Genomic DNA, 20425 nt, shown 5'->3' with positions numbered 1-20425 from the left:
TTACACGGGGGTCTGCGTGTTTATGTATTTATGTGTGTGTGTCCATGCAAAGGATTACAACATGTATTAAAGTATGACACAAAAAAATTAAAGAAACAGCTTGAGAGAGGAGAGGGTTGTGTGGGTGTGCGTTCATGTATGTGTGTGTGTGTATGTGCAAGGTGCTCTGTTTACGCAGACTAAATCCCTACCAGCAAGAAGGTATTAAATAGGATTAGGGCGAGGGATATGATTGCGTGGTTAGATACTAAATGGCATAGCAGCACACTGTAAATCATTGCACCTTAAGTCAGGAGGGACAGAGGGAGACGGGAGAGAACATTTATAGATACAAGACTGTCACACAAAAATGCGTGAATTCACACACACACACTCGCAAGATGTATACCATACCCCAGCACATACTGCAAGTCCCTCTTATTCCCTCTCACACCTCAAATATCACAGTCTTGGCAGCATGGATGCAGAGCTATGATTCACAGAGACATCGTACACTTACCAGTATGTTTTTCATTCGGGGTTTTTTTTAGCACACAAACCAGATCCAAACCATTTGTCTTTTTCTCTACTCTAACGTCCCTGTTGTCCCCGTTTCTGTGCAGAATCCGGACAATCAGACAGCTCCAGCCAACAGGGGGACACAGACATCAAACCACCGCCCAATGGTAAGTACACACACACACACACACACACACACACACACACAGATCCATGTCCAAACACTGTCAAATCAGCATACTAGAATTGATTCCATCACGCTTATCAGTCTTAACATATTCCAATTATGGATCCAATTAGCAAACACACTCGCACAGATGTTGATCCACAAACATAGTTGCAGATGGTCGCCCTCTCAAAGGGATGTGATTTCCAGGGTTTCTTCCAATTTTTCTTTTTTTTCTTGCTTTGTTTGAAACATAATTCAATGAATATCTGATATAGTGTTGTTTTGCTCTAAAGCTTTTGTGTCTGTATGTAAGTTACTGATCACGTCGTTTTTTCCGGTACAGGGCACCTGAGTTTCCAGGACTGCTTCGTCACCTCAGGGGTGTGGAATGTGGCAGAGCTGGTCAGAGTGTCACAGAGTAAGTAGTAAAGACGCTGCAGAGAGAGGCCGCAGCAAAATCATTACAATATCCACTAGGGGTGTAAGAAAATATCGATACACATGAGTATTGCAGTATTATGTTTTGGGATACTGTATTTTTGCATGCAGTACAAATGTGTTATTTTCACCTATTTTAAAATAATGTATTTTAATATGTCTGCACACTGAGATTCTAGTGAATCCAATGAGCCCAGTTGTATTCATGTGTGATGTTAGTCTCCGTAGTAGCCATTTCACATATTGACTTTTTTACTCAGATTTTATACTATGACAGTTTTCCTAAAATTAGATTTGAAATCGCAATACATCGCAATATATTGAATTGTTACCTTTATATCATGATACGTATTGTATCACCAGATTCTTACCAATACACAGCCCTAATATCCACAGTATGATTGGTGTATTAAAGCAACTTAGTTTCCTGATTGGGATTGAAAAATGCAACAAATTGGCACCATTTTGATAACATTGTTATACTGAAGGAATCCAGTACAATCCCGTGTACGCCTTTTAAAGTGTATGTACTACTGAGACACAATGTAACTCTATGGAGGATTATTTTTATCTGAAATATACATATAATTTTAACTCATTCTTGCATAATTTCCTTTCTCCTTGCCCCTCTTTCTTTTATCTTCCTCCCTGTCAGCACCTGTAGCCACGGCGTCAGGTCCCAACTTCTCACTGGCTGACCTGGACAGCAGTCCCAGCTACTACAACATCAACCCGGTGGCTCTGGGGCGACGCTCCCTCACCTCCCCTCCTTCCACCAGGTACACAGCCCCGACTATGATTCCGCACAGACACAACAGTAGTGTACGGGCGTTAGGAGATGTATGTTGCGCAGGAAACACCAGTGACCATTACACTATTATAAGTCCAGCTGTCCGCCATTAGTAGAGCCTCTTGTGGGTGAAGCCACCATGTGGCAGTAGCAGCGCTACCTTGGTATGTGATTCGCTGTGAAGCCAAGGGCAGACTGGAGGGAAGTGTGAAATCACAGTAATATCTGCCAACGGTATATCGCTTTGTATCGCAAGGATGACTTTACTGGCAAGTAAAGTACCCCATTTCATTGAGGTTTCTTTTTCTATAAATGGCATTTAGTACTAGAGTGCATTCCCAGTCTTGGAATCTGTCCTGAACCTTTTCATATACGTGTGTGTGTGTCTCCCTCGCTAGCTGCTCTTTTCTTTATGAATGTGTGATGGCTTTTTCTGCTATTTCCTCATTTGTGTCTTTCCTAACTTGTCTCTTTCTCTCTTTCTTACCTCTGTCATCTGCTGTCACTTTAGGTCTGAGGTGGAGTTGTACGCAAACCTTCCACGGAGGTAGTTATAAACATCCACAAAGTCACAAACTAATGAGAAACACACAAAAACACACACACACACACAAAGAGGGAGAGAGTCTTCCTATGTGGCTGTCTCTGTTTCTTAACTTTTCTTTTTGTTTCCTCCTTTTTCATTCATAGTTTTGACATTTCTTGTGCTCTGTCTGTTCTGCTCCAAGACTTTGCGATAGTAATATTGTTTCCACTAAGATTTAGCTCTTTAAAGTGCTTGTTTATATAATGAAGTTATCAGTTTGATCCATATATTCCCTGCCATTACATATTTCAAAAAACTCATGCCTCCTTTCTCCCCCTCCAAACATCCTCCCCATGGCCTCAGCTCCACCAAGAGGAAGTCGTTAGACGACAGTGAGCTGGAGAGCCCCACAGATGATGTTTTCTACCCTGGACGCTCGCCTGCTGCCAGCTCCTCCCAGTCCAGTGCGTGGCCGAACGACATGGATGCAGGTACCCACCACCCTATTCCACGCCACACCTGTCATCCACTGAGTAAGCATCGCAAAACTTTTTCACACTCCTGCCTGACTCCCACACCACCACCACCACCACCAAAATCCAAACTGATGCCTCCATCTGACTCTGTCTCTTCTCCACACTCCCTACCTCCATCACCTCCCACTCACCCACCAACCACCTCCCTTTAGGCCCTCCACCTCAGTCTGACTATCCTACACCTTAGAGAAACAGCAACACTTAAGACTACAGCTCCTAAATACCAAGAATGGAACGCCAGCTTACTGTACAGCAGCCTGTATTACGGCTTTTCTGTATGTCGGTGTTTCCATTGTAACAAGCGGTAACCATTACCTCTGTGATTCAGCTTTGGAAATTATTACCCTCTTTATTCTACCACCTCAGTAATCCTACCTCATCCCCCCCAACAACCCAGTAACTCCAAGAAAAAAAACCTCTCCTATTCACTTCCCAAATCTCAAGGCTTCACATGTACTCATCCTCACCTTAAAGCCATAATCCCACATACAGTTTACCTGATGTTGTGTTAATTATCAGTAATTCACTGCCTCCATCATACACAAATGCTCACTCTTAACTCTCTCTTTCCCTCATTCTCTCTCTCTCTCTCTCTCTCTCTGTCTCTTTCTTCCTCTATCTCATTGTTAACAATACCCCTTCTCCACTTTCAGTGCAGCACCATTTGGCGAGTGTGCAGGAGAGGAAGATAAAACATGAAAACGATGGCGTGCAGTTTCCTTACCATGGTTAGAACAACATTGATTACACTCACTTGATAATATCTGCTATTTATCAGCCTTTATGTAGCTCAGTCATTCCTCTATGTATGTGTGTGTATATATACGGTATATATCTATATAATATATGCTGTGTGTGTGTGTTTATATGTGAGTTGTATGATGTCTGTGGACCCAAAAAAGGGACTACAGTATATTTGTGTCACAATTTCAGGAATGTTTAGTTGCTATCAGATTGATTTCATTGCTGCTGATCAAAATTTCATTTGTTCACATTACATTTCCTGTGACGTTCGTCCAGGATTGTCCCGTTCAGGCTTCACTTTCTGTGTGAAACATGAGGCTACACTTAGCTCACCTAAGATCCCTGGGTTATCTCTGTGAAGTCGCGTCAGTCCTCCCAGCGGCACTTTAATTGACAGATGTCACCAGGCTAACACTGACAACACCAGCAGGCATTTATTCACATGCTGTGCCCATTCTGCCTCACATGCACAGTGACTCACTCACATACCTACAGACCCCCACACATACACATGCGTATACTGTACATACACACACACACACGGTGACTTGCACACTTACTGCCGCCCCCCTCACATGCAGACGTTCACACATTGAAGCACATGCTTATCATGCTCCCCACCCCTGCAGGTGTTCAGGTGCCTGCCTTGCCTCCATCCCTCTGTCGTTCCATCCCTCCCTTGCTTCCAATCCCTCATTAAGACGCTTAACCGTCTGTGGATCAGAGGTGTAAAAGCCTTCCTCCTGCTCCCGAGCTCTCCCTTCAACCCTCCATCCCTGTCTCCCTTCTGTCTAATTGAAAACGTGTACAGCAGGAGGGACTCTGGGGAGGGAGAAAACATGTCAGCGGAGAGAGAAGTGGGAGGTGAGAGAGGGAAGGGAGGAGAGAGGAAGACTTTGGTGTACTCAAATGGTGATAGCTACTGAGAGAGAAGGGTTATCAGGATGTGAGCTTAGAGGAGCCAAAAGCCCTGGTTAGGTTTTGCCCCAGTCTACTCTCACTCGAGCCTCAGCGGCTGCTCTCCTGCTCCCGCTCCACTTAGCTGTAAATGTAATTAAGAGGCTGCTCATCAGAGCCACAACAGAGAGGCTGCCGCACGCCTTAGCGCACCAGAGCCTCACCTCCCATCTTTTTCCTGTCTCTCACTCTCTCTCTCTCTCGTCCTCTATGCGAATGTGTACCAACCCCTTAACTCTCCAAAGTGCACCACACACAGCCGTGTACACCTCCTAATGAGTTTGGCAAATAGAGGTGTGGAATAGCGTGCAGATCTGGACCCTTTACCCAATTAATTTACAAAATCCAAGTGAAAAATTAGGAAGCCAAAAAGCTTTTGTAATTATCAGCCGGTTTTTTTTGGTTTTTTTTAATTTTGTGTGGGTTTGGGAAATAGTTTTTTAACAGTAGCTAGCGCAAAACAGGGTCGACACTCAAGTGAGGCCAAGGCAGAAAGGAGAGATGGAGGTATGGAGCGAGTAGAGAGTGTGTGATTTTTGGTACGGTGTGTATCCGATTTTCCAAAGGATCCCACCTGCCACAGGCAAAGCTCATCTGGGAATTCCTGTCCAGGTGGGGGGTATGTAAACAAGCAAGCACAAACACACACACACACACAAACAAACCAAGGGGCTTCTTAAAAAAACAAAACACACACACAGGTGTGCCTCGCCGTCTGTCCACAGCACCATCTACCCCCCGCCCCCCACTCCGCCGACTCCCTCCATAACCAACACACATCCAGCAACACACACACACACCGACGTATGAAGATGCACTCATACATATAAATCACACGGTTACATCCAGAAATACACATGATAGATTTGTGCACACACACACATCACACAGCCCACACAGACACACACGCACTCACAGCTGAAGCGCGGTCCCAGATGGTGTTTCCGTGTGTGTGTAGCCTTGGGATCCGTGAGGATGCTGGAGACATCTGCTCCACAGGGGCTGGAAGAGAGGTGGGGGAGGTTAGCGGAGGCAAACGAAACAACCAGGATTTCATATTAGTTCCAAATGATTGTGAAATGTTCCTGAGACACCAGAGACTCGTGGTGGTGGGGGCCTTTCTTGATGCTTTGAGGTAAATGTTACAGGCCCGTGGAGGGATACAGCTGAACGTACATAATGTGGTTTAAATCACCGGGGAGAGGAGAACTCCCTGCCTTTCCTTCACTTGTTTAAACCACTATCTCCTGTCTTTTCCAACTGTGTGTGTGTGTGTGTGTGTGTGTGTGTGTGTGTGTGTGTGTGTGTCTGCGTCTATGTGTGCTTCAGAGGCGCATCTGGTGGCAGGCCTGTTAGTGCAAAGAGACAGAAGGGTCATCATGGGAGTGCTTGATTGGTTGCCAGTGAAATACTAAGGCTTGCCAGGAGAGGAAACAGTGCAGTTGTGGCACAAACACACACACACACACACACAAACCAGATCAGACCATCGCTCAGTCTCTGAAGCACCAAACACACCGTCTTTCACATTCTCTCGGTGATGGATACAGATGTCAATCTTCATCTGATCTTCTCTGTGTTTCCTGGCTCTGATTTCTACACTTCAGATTCATTTTATACTTCCAAAATAAAAGCACATAACTACCTCTCTGAAACCATGACTTCTTTTAATCTATACGGTTCTGGTTTCTTCCAAATCTTTCCCAGCTCTCTCTCCCCTCCAGTGCCTTTCCTTGTTTAAGTCTCTGCTCTTATTTCCAGTTTGCTCCCACCACTGTGACAGTGTCATAGCAATCACTGCTAACTGTTGGTGTCAGAAGTGGGATCGGGGTTGTCTTCATGCTTGGAATCTGTCTGACAGTACAATACGCCCCCAGACTCCCGCTACAGTGGGGAGGGGAGAAAAAAAAAAAGAGAAATATATGTCTGCTAAAGACATAAATGGTTCACACATATTCACTCCCACCTGCTTGAGACTTAACTCTTTCACACAGGGAGGGAAGGTTTTACACGCCCCCACACTCCCATAGACTTTCACACGTCTCCAGCTGGAGAACTGAGGAGGAATCATATTTAATGCCTTGTTTGATGCGGAGGGGCCACAGAAATAGACTACAAAAACAACAGTCTAAAAAAAAAGTTTCCAAAGAGAACACTCACTTGTTAGGAAGATTAGAGGAAAACTTCATTTCATCAGTTAAATGTAGCCGTGTTGTAAGGGTCTTTTGTTGTTTGTGATTGGACACGTGCTTGTGCTTTCCCGAGTGTGTTCAGACGTCGAGTGTGTGAGCGAGTGTGTGCGAGCGAGAGATAATAACCATATTTAACATCTTATGACATTCCAATTTCATACATGTCGTCAGAGCAACGCATTGAAAAACAAGACGCTGCTGCATTTTTCACAGGTTCTGCTTTGCTCTCTCGCTCCCTTGCTCCCTCGCATATTTTCATGTCTCCCACGTTTTTCTCGCCTCTCTCGTTCTCTCTCTCTCTCTCTCCCTCCCTCCCTCTGTCTCCTCTCTCTGTCCGTCTGCTTGTCTTTCGCACTCAGCAGCTGCCGTGTCCATACTGTACAGTGTGTGCTATTTCTGAATGAAGCCTTCTTCTCGTGCAGCCAGCCTGTGAGCTTCACTGAAGCCAGACCACAACTAGCTGACTGTGGCTGTACGGCGGCCATGCTCGTACACAGAGAAAGCCTGGAGCTGGCACCTGACAGAGAGAGAGAAACAGAGAGAAAGAGATGAGACAGAAAAATATACAGTGGCACAGAAGAGGTTTTTATAGCTACAGATGTGCTTTGGCTCCAAAACAAAGAGCAGATTCACATTGGCTTTTACTATTTCTCCCCTTTTTTCTTTTGAAGACATGCTCTTAGGATGTGAATTATTGCTCAACCCTTATTATATGACTATAAAGCTGGGAGTTGGGAATCCTACAGTATATCCCTGAATGACTTATTACAGCCAAGAGTCCTCTGATTGACTTGTTGAAACTAATGGGAGTGAATGGCCAACAGCCAAACGGACAGGGAGTAATGCACTGCCATCAACCAATGAGGAAATTAAATAATCTAATCAGGAAATCGTGATTGTTCAAGTCCCCTTCAATAAAAATCAAATTGATTTTTTCTTTTTTTTTTTAGTGCAGCCAATTAAAGAAGCAACATTTTGTTGATTAAAACCACCTCTCTCTTCTCCTCCCTCTTCCCCCCCACTTTTTTTTGTTGATCCCATTTTTTTTTTCGCCAGGACTGTCCTCGCCTGGTTCACTTAAGAAGCCGGGGAAGTTTGATTTCAACGCCCTGACTTCCCAGACGAGGTCCCCCCGCATGGCGTTCACACACCACCCGCTGCCTGTGCTGGCAGGAGTGAGACCAGGTGAGAGCCCTGCCATGAACCCAACAACCCCCCCTTTTGCAATCTGAAAAAGAGAGAGAAGGAAAGGGAGTGTCAAACGTGATCCTAGATCGCCATATTTACACCCCCGAACTCCTCTGGGAACCAAACAAATTCTGCAGTCGTGTGCCTGAAAATGCAAATCCTAAACGTACTTGCTGAGAAAGCAAAATAAAAACCTTAAAATCCTACAGTTGCAACTGCTGAGAAGCAATATGCCCGCAGAGTTTCACCTGTTCAGCGTTACTGCTATCATCATGGCTTGGCATAAATTTTCTCTCTCTCTCTTTCAGCCTCTCTCCATCCATCCATTTTTTTTAACCATCATCTTTGTGCCTTTTGTGTTTTAATATTGTCATTGCATGGTACCATTGCTGCATCCATGCCTTTGTGACTGATTTGCCTCACATCTTACTGCTTTCATGCATCCATTGTAATGTGTTTGTGCAGTTCTTGCATTTAAACTGACTAAGCTGTTTTATTCTCATGTAATGAACTTGACTGGATGTGTTAATTTACCAAATGGAGCGATCAGCACACTATTTAGTTAGATTTATGTTGTAAGAAGACCAAACACTTTGGTGAAACCTTGGAAATATCTACCTCTATAGAGTGCTGCAGGGATGACGTATTTTTGTAGGTCAACTAGGAAGTTAGAATCGCCCTGGTTCCCTCGACAAAAAGCCAATGGGATTTTTCCATTGGGTTTTAGATTATTGCAGAAAATAATCTCTGTGGCAAACAAACGTTTATGACACTTACACGTTTTGTTCAGTGAGATAATCTCCACAAATGAACACTACTGTTATGATTTTTGAATTGTGAATGCAATCGCCAGAAGTAAAAAGCTAACGTTAGACTATAAACCAACTACACCACGGTCGCATGAGCGTGAGTATAAACACAACAAGGCTGTAAAGGCGGACGAGCCGGCGTGATGAAGTTCAGCGGTCTCATTTAGCCTCTTGTTAGCAACCGGCTTTTTTTAAGACACATAAAGGCTTCAAAATTCACGAGTGGGATATTTACTGACGTATTTTATATCATAAAAGCTTCAGCTCGTGTTAACCACAGAGCTTATTTCAGGCATCTAACCAAAAAAAACATTCAAAATACCCATTGACTTCCAGACGAGGGAACCAGAAGTGCAGAAATGCTAACTTATTTCTGGGTTTTAGGACTCATTCCTGTAGCACTCTATACGGTAAAAACAGCTGCAAAATCATGGATAACATCTCCGAGACACAGTTTGAAATGAAAATGTACAAACTGTAATATAAACGGAAGAAGAAGACAACAAAAGGATGAGTGCATCTTAATCAGGGGTGTTGCCAGTGCTTCTTTGTGTGTATGTGCCTGGGTGTGTGGGTGTTTTTATCTTCAGAAACACCATCACAGTTGTGTTTTTGTTCTTCAAAAGGTTTGTTTGGTTGGTTTATCTTGTTTAGGTTTAGATAGGGTAGAGCAAATGGAAAGAAGTAACAGATTGAACCCATGCAGTTGTACAGTATTCTTAAAGCGTCATCCAACATTTCCAAGGTCTTGTTTCATTAGAGGCACTGAGGGCAATTTGTCCTCATAAGAGCTTTTGGGTCCTATAGGATAACCGACATGGTTTCTCCATCTCCACTCGGAGAATTCCCAAAGTCTCCAGGATCTCAAGTTTGCCAACAAGTCCCTGTAGGCTGGTCTCACTTTTCAAAGGAATAAATATGTCCTCCCCTCTCTATCTCTCCCTCTCATTCCATTTGTCCCTCAAAGGGATGGTTTGGTCCACAGCCAAACCAGACCTACCATGTAAAGGTCATTTGGACTCATTGCCCTCCATGTTGAAACATATTGAATTTTACTTGCGGAGCTCCCCACAGTATATTTAGAAAATATAGTGCGGGCCGGATCTCGCCCCGTTAAGCCGTTGTCGTTTATCTGCACGGAGCAGTCCTATACCCTCCGGAGAATCCAAAACACCAGATTGAATTTTGCGTTTGAATTGATTTCTAAAAATTCGCTCGTCTGTTTTGTGTGCGGGTTGAAGAGGTGTGAGCGACGAGCTCAGGTTTCTTTGTTCCCCAACTAAACTTCTCACACTCTCCAAACCGTGTGTGTGTGTGTAGACTGTTGGCTAAGAGGTTTTCATGTAATAGAGAGGCTGTAATGAGACAGTGTTTAGAGATTGTGTATGGGTGCATTTGCGCACGCACACACACACACACACACACACACACGAGTGTGTATGTGTAAATTTACACTCTTGTGGAGGACTCTCTGTGCTAAAATGGCTGCCATCCAAATGGAATGTCCCTCGGAGGCCTTGGTTCTATAAAGAGACTGGAGGATGACGGGAGGGAGGGAAGGAGAGAGCGATGAAAAGAGAAATGGGGGTAGACAGAGAGGGGGAAGAAGCAGTTAGCAATCATGGCTTTGCCTTCGATGGACCGGAGCTGTTAGCGCTCGTTGTATAGGTCTAGTGAGTGTGGGTGTTCAGGGGTAAGGACTGGATGGTTTATGTCCTGTTTTTTGGCTCCGGACTGACGTGGAGAGCTGCCAGATTGACTGTTGTCTGATTATACTAGTCTGGAGAGTCCGCCATTGTGACAGTGATTACACACACACACACACACACACTAATATAGTAAGTACAAAGACACATGAAAGCTTCAACAGACATAGCAACACATTCACTGCGAAAATACATACAAACTAAGATACAGAGAAAATTGACATGCACACACACAAGAAAAGATGGGAACACCACTACACCAAAACACAACCAAAGTTTGAGCAAACAGGCGCTCGCACACTTTGTGAGTACAGCGCACACAAGAGATAGTAGGTGACAGACATAATCACAGATGCTTGTTCGCCAGGCTCCCCTCACCTAGCAGCTTGCCTCTTTAGTTTGGTGTGCCAAATTGCCAAAGCCATAGAATCTCAACAGACAAGACAGACAGTGGAGCCTAGTGTGTGTGTGTGAGTGTGAGTGAGTGTGTGTGTGGTTGGTTGGCTGGCTGGCTGACTAATGTCTCCGGGAGGCGTTTTGTGGTCGGTTGGGAGCGGAGGGGAGATTCTCTCTCAAGCTTCAAACTACTGGGCAGAACCGCACAGCAAGGATATGCTGCTGATTGATTACACATCACCGACAAGCAATAAAACAAAAGTGGAAAAACCCAGTGTGTGTGTGTGGCTCTGTCATACCCCAGCGGTTTGTGTATGTGTGTGTTTGAGAGAGGGAGCAGAAGGCAGAAAATACTGTTAACACACTCTAGCGTGTATGGGACTGTAAAAGTGTATGTGTGTGTGTTGATGCCAGGCTTACCAGAGGTACAGAGAAATCTAGTGGGCTGATTTATAAAAATGAATGGGACCAGATGTTGCCCAATAGCCAGGGATAATGCCAGTCATTTGTAAGCAGAAACTGCTTCAGTCAGTCAGCCACGAGAGAATGTCACAGCTATTTTCGGTGTTATGACAATAATAGGCCGAAGCGGCAACCTGGTCTTTGTTGCCAGCTGTGTTGGTGCTTAGTTAAAACATATGCATGTCTTATATTCTGTCATAGGTGTGCATGTCGATGTGCTATCATAGTGTGTAGAGTGTTACGTATGCTCAACATCTGTTCTGTGTTTTAGTAGAAAAACAATAGAATGACCTGAGCCTCATTGTATTTTTCCCACTTTTGGTTCTCTCGTCTCTTCTCTTCTTCCTTTCCCATTCCTGTTTCCTCTCCGCTTTTCTCCCCAGGGAGTCCCCGTGCCTCAGCCTCAGCCCTGCACTTCCCCTCCTCCTCTATCATCCAGCAGTCCAGCCCGTACTTCACCCACCCCACCATACGCTACCATCACCACCAGGACCCGCTTAAGGAGTTTGTGCAGTTTGTGTGCACCTCCGACGGCACAGGGCAGCCCAGCGCACAGGTAAGTGCTCTGTGGGGTTCAGCAAAAAGGAAGGGTGACGGGATGGTGGGGATTGGTCTGCTGTGCAAAAAGTTGACACAGGGGTTTACTGAAGAAGATGCAGAATGAACGAGAGCAAGAATACGAGAAAACATAACTGTATACAGAATGACTGCTCCATCATTTCATATCTTATCTGTTAGATTTACAGGTGCAACAAGGTCATGTGACCCTTGACCTAGCAATCTTTATGAAGTGAAGCACTCTAGAGGAGGAAAATGGTTTTAGGGCATATCCATCAACTGGAGGAGGCTGCCAGATGTGGTTAAACAAATGAAAAAAAAAGTCAGCTGCAGAAAACTAAGGGAGAAGGAGCCAAACCACATTTGACTCATGATGTGCTCAACGTATCATGCAACACCTCCTCCCACAGTTAGGTAGAGGAGAGGATCTGGCCTGTCAGTTATGTTCAGGTTGTGGGAGAAAGAAAAATATCAGGAAAAAGCCCTTTTTACGCAGACAGGTCATATATGGCCTGGGCGAGACTGGGTTTACTATAGGGAACCAAAGCTGCAAACTTGGGAGACAGTGGTGTGTAGACAGATCTAGATTAGCGCTGTTTGGAGAGTTAGGTATCCGTGGAAGGAAACTGAAGCAGACATTTAAGACTCCTGGTGCCTTCCAATAGTCATTTAACAAGCCCTCGCTGACCCGCTGCCACTGGAAGTGATGTTCCTTTAGTCTGAAAATGCTGTTCTCTCAAGGGGCACATCTTTCCCAGTCTGCATCACGATCATTATCTCTGATTAATGCACGGTGGAAGATCAAGTAATATACAGTATAACCAGTGGTGGAAGAAGATCTTTTACTTAAGTAAAAATACCAATACGATGTATAAGCACTCCATTACAAGTAAAAGTAATTTTAAGTAAAAGTACTTGTTTTGCAAAGTATATATTATTATATTTATATTATATTATATATTATATCAGTAGTTTAGTTCAGTGGTTCCCAACCCTGGGGTCAGAGGGTCACAAAATAAATCTGAGGGGTCGTGAGATGATTAATCGGTAGAAAAGAAAAAACAAAGGTCTGCTGTACAAATTTCTATTAATATTTTGGACTTTTCTCTAATCTTTGATTTTTAGTGAAATGTTTGAGAATTTGATCTTTTTGGGATTCAAACCGTTATTTAAATGAAACTATTTGTCATCTAAATTTTGGGGGGCAAACTAGAGAAGCCACTAGTTTAATTTTTAACAAATTGTATTTTATAAACTGATTATATTTTTGTTTTTTTTGTAGAAAGTAACATTGTTAAATAAATGTAGTGGGGTAAAAAGTACAATATTTCCCTTTGAAATGTAGTGGAGTACCTCAAAATTGAACTTAAGTACAGTACTTGAGTAAAAGTACTTAGTAACTTTCCACCACTGTATATATCTCAGTAACCAAAAAATATTTATCCATGCAAAATTTATATGAAAGTAACACAATATGACAAACTTCCAAGTGCTGAGGAGAATTGAAGTTGTTAAAACACACTATGTGCCACGTGGATGAGGAGGAAACTAACTGTGGAAGCTAACTGTGGACACAGTCGGGCCTTTCTGAGGCGTCGAGGGGTAATTCAGTGGAACATCAGTGAAGACAGGTGGCCCCCTTGATAACCCCACATCCACTCACTCATCCTGAAAGCATCAAAACGTAGGCGCCGTACACAGCTGACTGTCAACTGGCCGTTTAATGACATTTCAGATTTATTCCAACACACATTCACTAAGGTGCAGGATGCTGGTAGTGCTGTAAACCTCTACTGTAAACTTGGCCTTCTGAGCAACTTTGAAACCACATATCAAGTCCTTTTCATGTCCTGTTATCTTTTGTTCTCATTACGTCACACACTAAACACACAGTATAATTCACACACACACAGACACCCTTTTCTCATTGCTGATTCCCCCTTCTTTTTTTTATAGTCTTACATCGCACTATAATAACTTTCCTTGTGGGGCAACTCCATTTTTTTCTTTTCCCCCTGTGTGTTTACAATGTTCATCACTTTTCCTCGTCTTATTTATCTCACTATTTTTGGCCAGACTGTCTGATATTTTTGTTTGTTTTCTTTAAAAAATGGTGTGAGTTTGGTGATCTCTCTTGTCCCTGTTTGCGAGCGTACTTTAGAAATATGTGTGTGGATACTGTTGGCATCTGTCTATATATGAGTGTCTTACAATGAGACCTGTGTGTGTGTGTGTGTGTGTGTGTGTGTGTGTGTGTGTGTGTGTGTGTGTGTGTGTGTGTGTGTGTGTGTGTGTGTGTGTGTGTGTGTGTGTGTGTGTGTGTGTGTGTGTGTGTGTGTGTGTGTGTGTGTGTGTGTGTGCGCGTGTGTGTGCGTGTGTGTCTGGCTCCCTGTGCACTGTATATTCTCGGGGTGTGTCATGCTCACCCTGTCTGTATGGTCCGTCTGCAGCCTAATGGAGGTGGCCAGAGCAAAATGCCGGGCTCCTTCCTGCTGCCCCCGCCACCCCCGGTGGCACGCCCTGTGCCCCTCCCCATGCCCGACTCTAAAATCATCAGCACGCCCACTGACGGCGGACTCAGCTCACCCGCATCTCCGTGTAAGTCACCCCAAACTCCTACTCCCCTCCACAAACCCCCATTACTGCCCCAGTCTCCCCACAGACTTCTCACAGAGGCCAGTCCGAACCGATTTTAGACTCCAGTAGCCTGGTTAGCTCTTAGCTGGCAGCTAATTTGTCCTCCGTTCCAAGCAATACCACATCAAGTTTGTTAGACTGGAACACATGTAGCCATCATAGAAGTCCCAGTATTAGTGGACCTTTTCTCTGTAATCTTGTAGAACAATTACTAAACAATCACAGGTCTGGGACTTCTACGATTGCTACTGCTGTAGTTTGTCATAGATTAGCCGGCCGTCTGCTTCCAGTAAGGTTGCAGTCTGCTCAGTCGAACCCTCAGCAGCCCCAGGAGCTTCACTCCTATTTCATCCATCACCTTAAGGACACATTGTACTGTACTGTACTGTACTGTACTGTACTGTACTGTACTAGCAAGATCCAATTCTGTCGAGGCAGAAGCCACGCCTTTGCCAAACCAGAGATCCTCTTTCAAGCTCTTCTGTATCTCTTGCTCTGAAGTTCAGTCTTCTTTTTTTCTCTCTTCATGTCTTTGCAAACTCCTCCTCAGCTTCTTTCCTCCACCCTTTCTCTTTCCTCAACATCTTTTTATTCTCTCTTTTTGTCTCTCTCTCTCTCTCTGGTGTTCGGTTTCCTGCAAGCACCACAGGAGGCAGTGTAGTCTCTCTCCCTTCTTTTTGATGTGTTCCGTAGTTCGGGGGGAGCAGAGCAGAGCAGGGCCCTGTGCACGATGCCTCTGTAGCCGCAAAGCCTTTGATCAACGCAGACTTCGCATGTCTGTCTGTGACGGCGGCGATACAATCTACCCCCTTTCTCTCATTTCTTTTTTGCCTTCTTCTTTTCTTTATTTGATATATTCTCACATCCTCCTTTCTTTGTTTCTTTTTTTCCTTTATTTCTCTCTTTTTTCTTTTTAAAGGAACAAAATTAGGGCAGTTGGCGTGGACTCCAAAAAAAAAAAAAACATCATGCCCCACTTTACCCACCCAATCCCCTCGCCACTTTCACACAAATCTCACAACAATTAAAAATTGAGAACAACAAAAAACATGGAAATCACAGTATAACAAGAACAACCCAATCTCTCTAAACATGAATAAGACCTAATCAAACCTGTCTAATTAGCGCTGTACTGGGGGAGCGGGAGAGAGGAGTGTCATCAAGGAGCGGTGAGGCTTTGGTTGGTTCCACCCAGACAGGTGCAGAGAGTCGGGCCACGGGAGAGGCACACCGAGAGGGGGCACTGGACGGAGCAACCGGGGCACCTTCTCCTCCTTTTTGTTTTGCTTTTTTCTCCTCTTCCTGTCCTATCAACCTTTCCTCCCCTCCCCCCCTTCCAACTCTCTCAGATTACCGTGTCACTTTATTATTTATTTATATGAACATCTATATAAATAAATATCTCCGTCTCTTTTCTCATTCCGGTGACTGTTATCACTGTATTTTTATTTTTTATTTTTTTACCCCCTCTAATTTTGTCTCTGATTCTCAAGATATAGTAATTACAGTCATAAAAACACACACACACACACACACACACACACACACACACACACATGCATATGGTACACTCTCACCCTCACTCATGCATCAGTTTCCAGCCCTGTCACTGTCACCCCCACACATCCCCATCCCCTCAACCTCAACGAAGCCATGCACAGCAAAACCTCTACTCGGCCGCCATGTTGGAGTCCAGTGAGCACAACTGCCCTAAATTTGATCCTGTGGCATCGCTGAACGGTGTCGCTTTGTAGGCAAGATGCTCCTCTTAACCTATTAAATGTAAATGGAGCATCGGTTACCACTGGTGATGAATACAGTTCCTCCATCGGTCACCCTATTATTAAGTCCACAGCGAATCCTCAGTGGTTTTTCTATGATTACGGAGGCTTGTTACTGAGGCCGGGGGGCTGCTGAGGAGCGTCTGTGGCTAACGGCGCAGCCATATTTGGGGGGAAATAGCTTCTTCATGTTAGTGCTAATCATTACAGACTCTACATCCCCTTTTTAAACGGTTAAGTGAAGGAAAATAACAGTGAAACCTGCCCACAAAATGAATAAATCATCCATGTGACTAATAGGGCTTCAGTATCCCTGACCCTTTTCCCAGTAAGTCATTTGACAGTGAATTGTAGTCGTAGTCTTAGCAGATTGATATAAAAACATATAGATAATGATGATGAGAGCATCAAACTACGAGCTCGGTGTGTATGTGTGTGTGTAAAAAGCATGTACACACTTGTCTCCCTCTGTTTGTAGCATACTCCACGCCAGGCTCCACAGCTCCCAACCGGTTTGTCGGCATCGGAACACGGGACAACTTTCTGAATATCCCCCAGCAGACTCAGGTACCCCGCCAACCTCCCTCATTTAATTAACATCCACCCGTCCTCCTCTCCCTCCTCCTCCTCCTCCTCCTGTTTTTGTGTCTACTTCTTCCGTTTTCGCTCATCACCCGCTGCAAGCGTGACTCTGCACATCGCTGATGATACTTTACAGTGCTGCGTTACTGTAGGCATCCTCGGCTTTAAAGGGACAAGCATGTCATTCAGAGCGAAGGCCGTGATACAGAGGCAGTACTCAGACAATGGCTCTGCATTGGCAACCTGCTACACGCAGTGATTCAGCCCATGGTACCAGTGTTGATCAACAATTTGAACATTCGTCATTCATAGCTGTGACCTGCATCATTTTGCTAAATCAAGCCCTTATTTTGGTAAAACAATCCCAACTCAAGGTCACCTCACAAGCTTTATTCAGAGCTTTCAACCACATCACACAGTCTTCATCAGTGGACGGAGTAAGCTCAGTTTTGAATGGAGATGGATCTGTTGACATGCAAGCTAGGGATGTGACGGTGAGGAAATTTCCCCACCGGTTAATTAACTCGGGACAACACCGGTGTTACCGATTACACCGGACATTTTACAAGAAAAGATGACCTTCAATATGTGTAGAGCGCTTACTTTGATCTTTAACGTCAGGTGGCTGTGTGTCTGGCCTCTCCGGTTGAGCTCTCGCTGCGGGGCCGCAGGTTCCCACCCCTCACTGCCCGCTCTGTCCTCCACACGGTGATTTTTCATTAACGTTACGGTTCCCTGGTTTGGTTTAAATCTGAAATATTGCCAAATAGGCGCTTTTGCTTTTCGCTTTGACACCAAATCCTCCGCCATCGTCTTGTCTGTCAACTCTCTCCCGTCCCGTGTGTGAAATCTGACTCCTGATACTCTGAGCTGAGACTCCGTACGGAGCAGACACTTTCAGTTTGTAGCGTCCGTCGTCCGACTATATATTGATAACACGGCAGCGATACGCCAAATTGAACTAAATTGGTTTTATTTCTGTAAAAAAAAAAGCAAAACAAAGGTGGAGGCTGTGGGTACGTAATGGAATCAGTTTGTGCCCGAACACCGGTAACACCGACTACTGTGGCAAGCCTAACGCAAGCTCAGCAGCTGTTATAAGGAGATGTTAAGCTTGCATGTTGACAGATTCATGTCCATGAAAACTGAGCAAACACTGTGTGATCTGGTTGAAAGCCAAAGAAAAAGCTAGCAAGTGGACCTTGAGTTGGGATTGTTTTGTCAAACTATTCCCAAAGTCAAGAATAAACCTTGACTTTTAGTGTGTTTTTATACGAGTTAAATCCAGTTTTATGAAAGTGTTGTGCTTGTTTGAGTTGACATCGTTCATGTCCACACTGCCATCTTGTATCAATCATTTGTTTTCAAACTTGCCCACCTACATTGACACAAAGTGTTGCCCATGTATTCAAGGCCTTTAGTTTCAGTATTGGTTTACAGTGTCTGTACCACAGTAGTTTCCCCACAGTGAATGTAAGCAGTGCCAGTTAGTTTCAGCTCCAGCAGTGTTGATTTATCTGCGCTCGGCCCCACAGTGTGTATTAGTGCAGCGTGTGAGGCCAGCAGTGAACTACATTGTGGTTTCAGCTTTGGCTGCGCTCTGCCACTGGGCTGCAGTGTCTTGGGCCTCCTCCATCACCAACACAACTTTTCTCATTAGGGGCTAACCGCACCTGCCTGCAGCCAACTCGGCTCTCCTGTCCTCCCCACACATGGAAACAATCTGCATTCCTCCTCGGCACAGCTCTGCTCGGCTGCTCCCCCTCCTCCTCCTCCTCCTCCTCTTCCTCCTCCCCTCATGCATCAGCAGCACACCCTCCCTCTCCCTCCTCTCCCTCTCTCTCCTCCTGCTGCTCCCTCTAGTATTTTCGAGATCCCCACCTGCACCACTCTCCCACAGATGTAGACCTGGCACTGAGGGGACATCCAAACACCGTCCAAATGTGTGTGAGCGCGTATGCTCACACGCGCATGCACTTCAACTCGGTGCCAAAACTCTTGCCCCTCATTTTCTCCCCTAAAAAACAACAGGGCTTTTACAACGGCTTACATCTGTTCTGAGCGCTTATTATCCCCCGCTATTGCTTATCAAACATCATTGAAAAATGTCCACTTTGAACATTTCTGCCGGGTTTACGGCACGCACAGCGAGAACCTGGGCACTGGTGTCGACTGCTCCCAGTTAGCCGAGCCTAGTAGGTCAGTAACAACCCCAGCCAGAGTGAGTAACAGAGGTCTCTGCCTATCCTGCTGTTCTCTGGCATATGGAGAGGTTCAGACGATGGCCCTGCCAGCCCGCCTCGCCGCCTTCAAGCCAACTAGCCAAGACAGAGGGAGAGAGTCTTCCCAATGCTGTCAGCGGAGAAAAGCTGGTCTGAGGAGCTCTCTGGTGGCGAGACCTCGGCCGTGCAGGAAGAGAGAGGGAGATAGGGGGACGTGTATGAAAAAAGTAGGAGGGACTGAGAGAAACGGAGGGAAAAAAGAGCGAGGGAGTTAGTCGAAGCTCGCTGCACTCCACAGTCACGTCCCGGCTGTCTGGTTGCCCGCAGCAACCAGACATGATGTCATAGGCAGTTGAACTTGGACTTGAAGGGGGGTTAGAGAGAGGGGGTCACTTTCCGCTGCCAAGGATTACACTGGGAGAGCCGGAGTAAGAGAGGGAGAGGAAAAGAGAAGAGGTTTAAGGGAAGTCGGAGCCAGGAGGAGGAGTTAACACCAAAGAATCATGGGTAGGAAGGAGGTGGCGGAGGATAGACGGAGGTTCAGGGGGGGGGTTCGCTAGAATGGGGGAACAACAGAGAGTTTGCTGTTAAAGGTGGGGTGATCGACTGCTCTCCCCGGGCCGAGGCCTGAGGAATGTCAGCGGCAGCCAGAACGGCTCGGGCCTGTGCCAAAGCCTCCACTCTGCCCTCTTATCAAACTGAGAAACCGGATCCCCGCAGTAGCTGCCCTCAATAGCTTTACAGTGTAGCCCGAGACCACTCGGGCCCACACAGCAGAGACATATTAGGAGGATCGCCTTACATGTAAACTGGTAGCGCATGACGGCAGTTATAGTCCCGTGTTTGCTCAATGGAAAGCCATCGAGGCCGATGTAAAAAAAAAACTGCTGCCTTAATGCTATTTGTAGCTCTGAAATAACACAAGTGTTTTTAATGAGTAAAACGCCAGAGTCAGCCCTCTTTAAAACAGCAAGCGGTGAAGTTGAGGCAGTAACTTTTTCTGCGCTGTATGGGACAGCTGAGCTCAGCAAGTACTGTAAGTGTGGGAGAAAAGGAGTAGAAGGGGGCCACCTAGTGGATGAAGGACTAGTCATACAAGAGGTGAACCCCGTAAAACAAAGCAACCTCGACTCACGTTGCATGTGCCTCCCGGTTCTGAGTTCAACCACACAGTACATTTTATTTTGTTTTTAAGAGGTCTGGAGAGGTATAATTATCCTGTAATGAAAAAATA

General features: G+C 45.2%; 1 protein-coding gene across 35 annotated transcripts in view; it reads left to right on the top strand.

Annotated features, from left to right (window-relative positions):
• nfixa (nuclear factor I/Xa) overlaps positions 1–20425 on the top strand; it is a 162977-nt gene that overhangs the window by 137414 nt on the left and 5138 nt on the right. For 4 of the 35 annotated variants that reach the window (XM_074630383.1, XM_074630385.1, XM_074630390.1 and 1 more), the window contains 10 exons: positions 603–665; positions 1011–1085; positions 1761–1884; positions 2407–2442; positions 2785–2912; positions 3611–3685; positions 7907–8035; positions 11795–11967; positions 14420–14567; positions 16866–16954. In XM_074630383.1, the coding sequence (XP_074486484.1) occupies positions 603–665; positions 1011–1085; positions 1761–1884; positions 2407–2442; positions 2785–2912; positions 3611–3685; positions 7907–8035; positions 11795–11967; positions 14420–14567; positions 16866–16954 (1040 nt within the window). Of the gene's footprint in view, positions 1–602; positions 666–1010; positions 1086–1760; positions 1885–2406; positions 2443–2784; positions 2955–3610; positions 3686–7906; positions 8036–11794; positions 11968–14419; positions 14568–16865; positions 16955–20425 lie in introns of all 35 variants that reach the window. The other 31 variants (XM_074630384.1, XM_074630386.1, XM_074630387.1 and 28 more) reach the window with 17 other exon arrangements.

The sequence above is a fragment of the Sebastes fasciatus genome, chromosome 3, assembly GCF_043250625.1.
Source record: "Sebastes fasciatus isolate fSebFas1 chromosome 3, fSebFas1.pri, whole genome shotgun sequence".
Classification (NCBI taxonomy): Eukaryota; Metazoa; Chordata; class Actinopteri; order Perciformes; family Sebastidae; genus Sebastes; species Sebastes fasciatus.
This window is presented reverse-complemented; position numbering and strand designations above follow the sequence as displayed.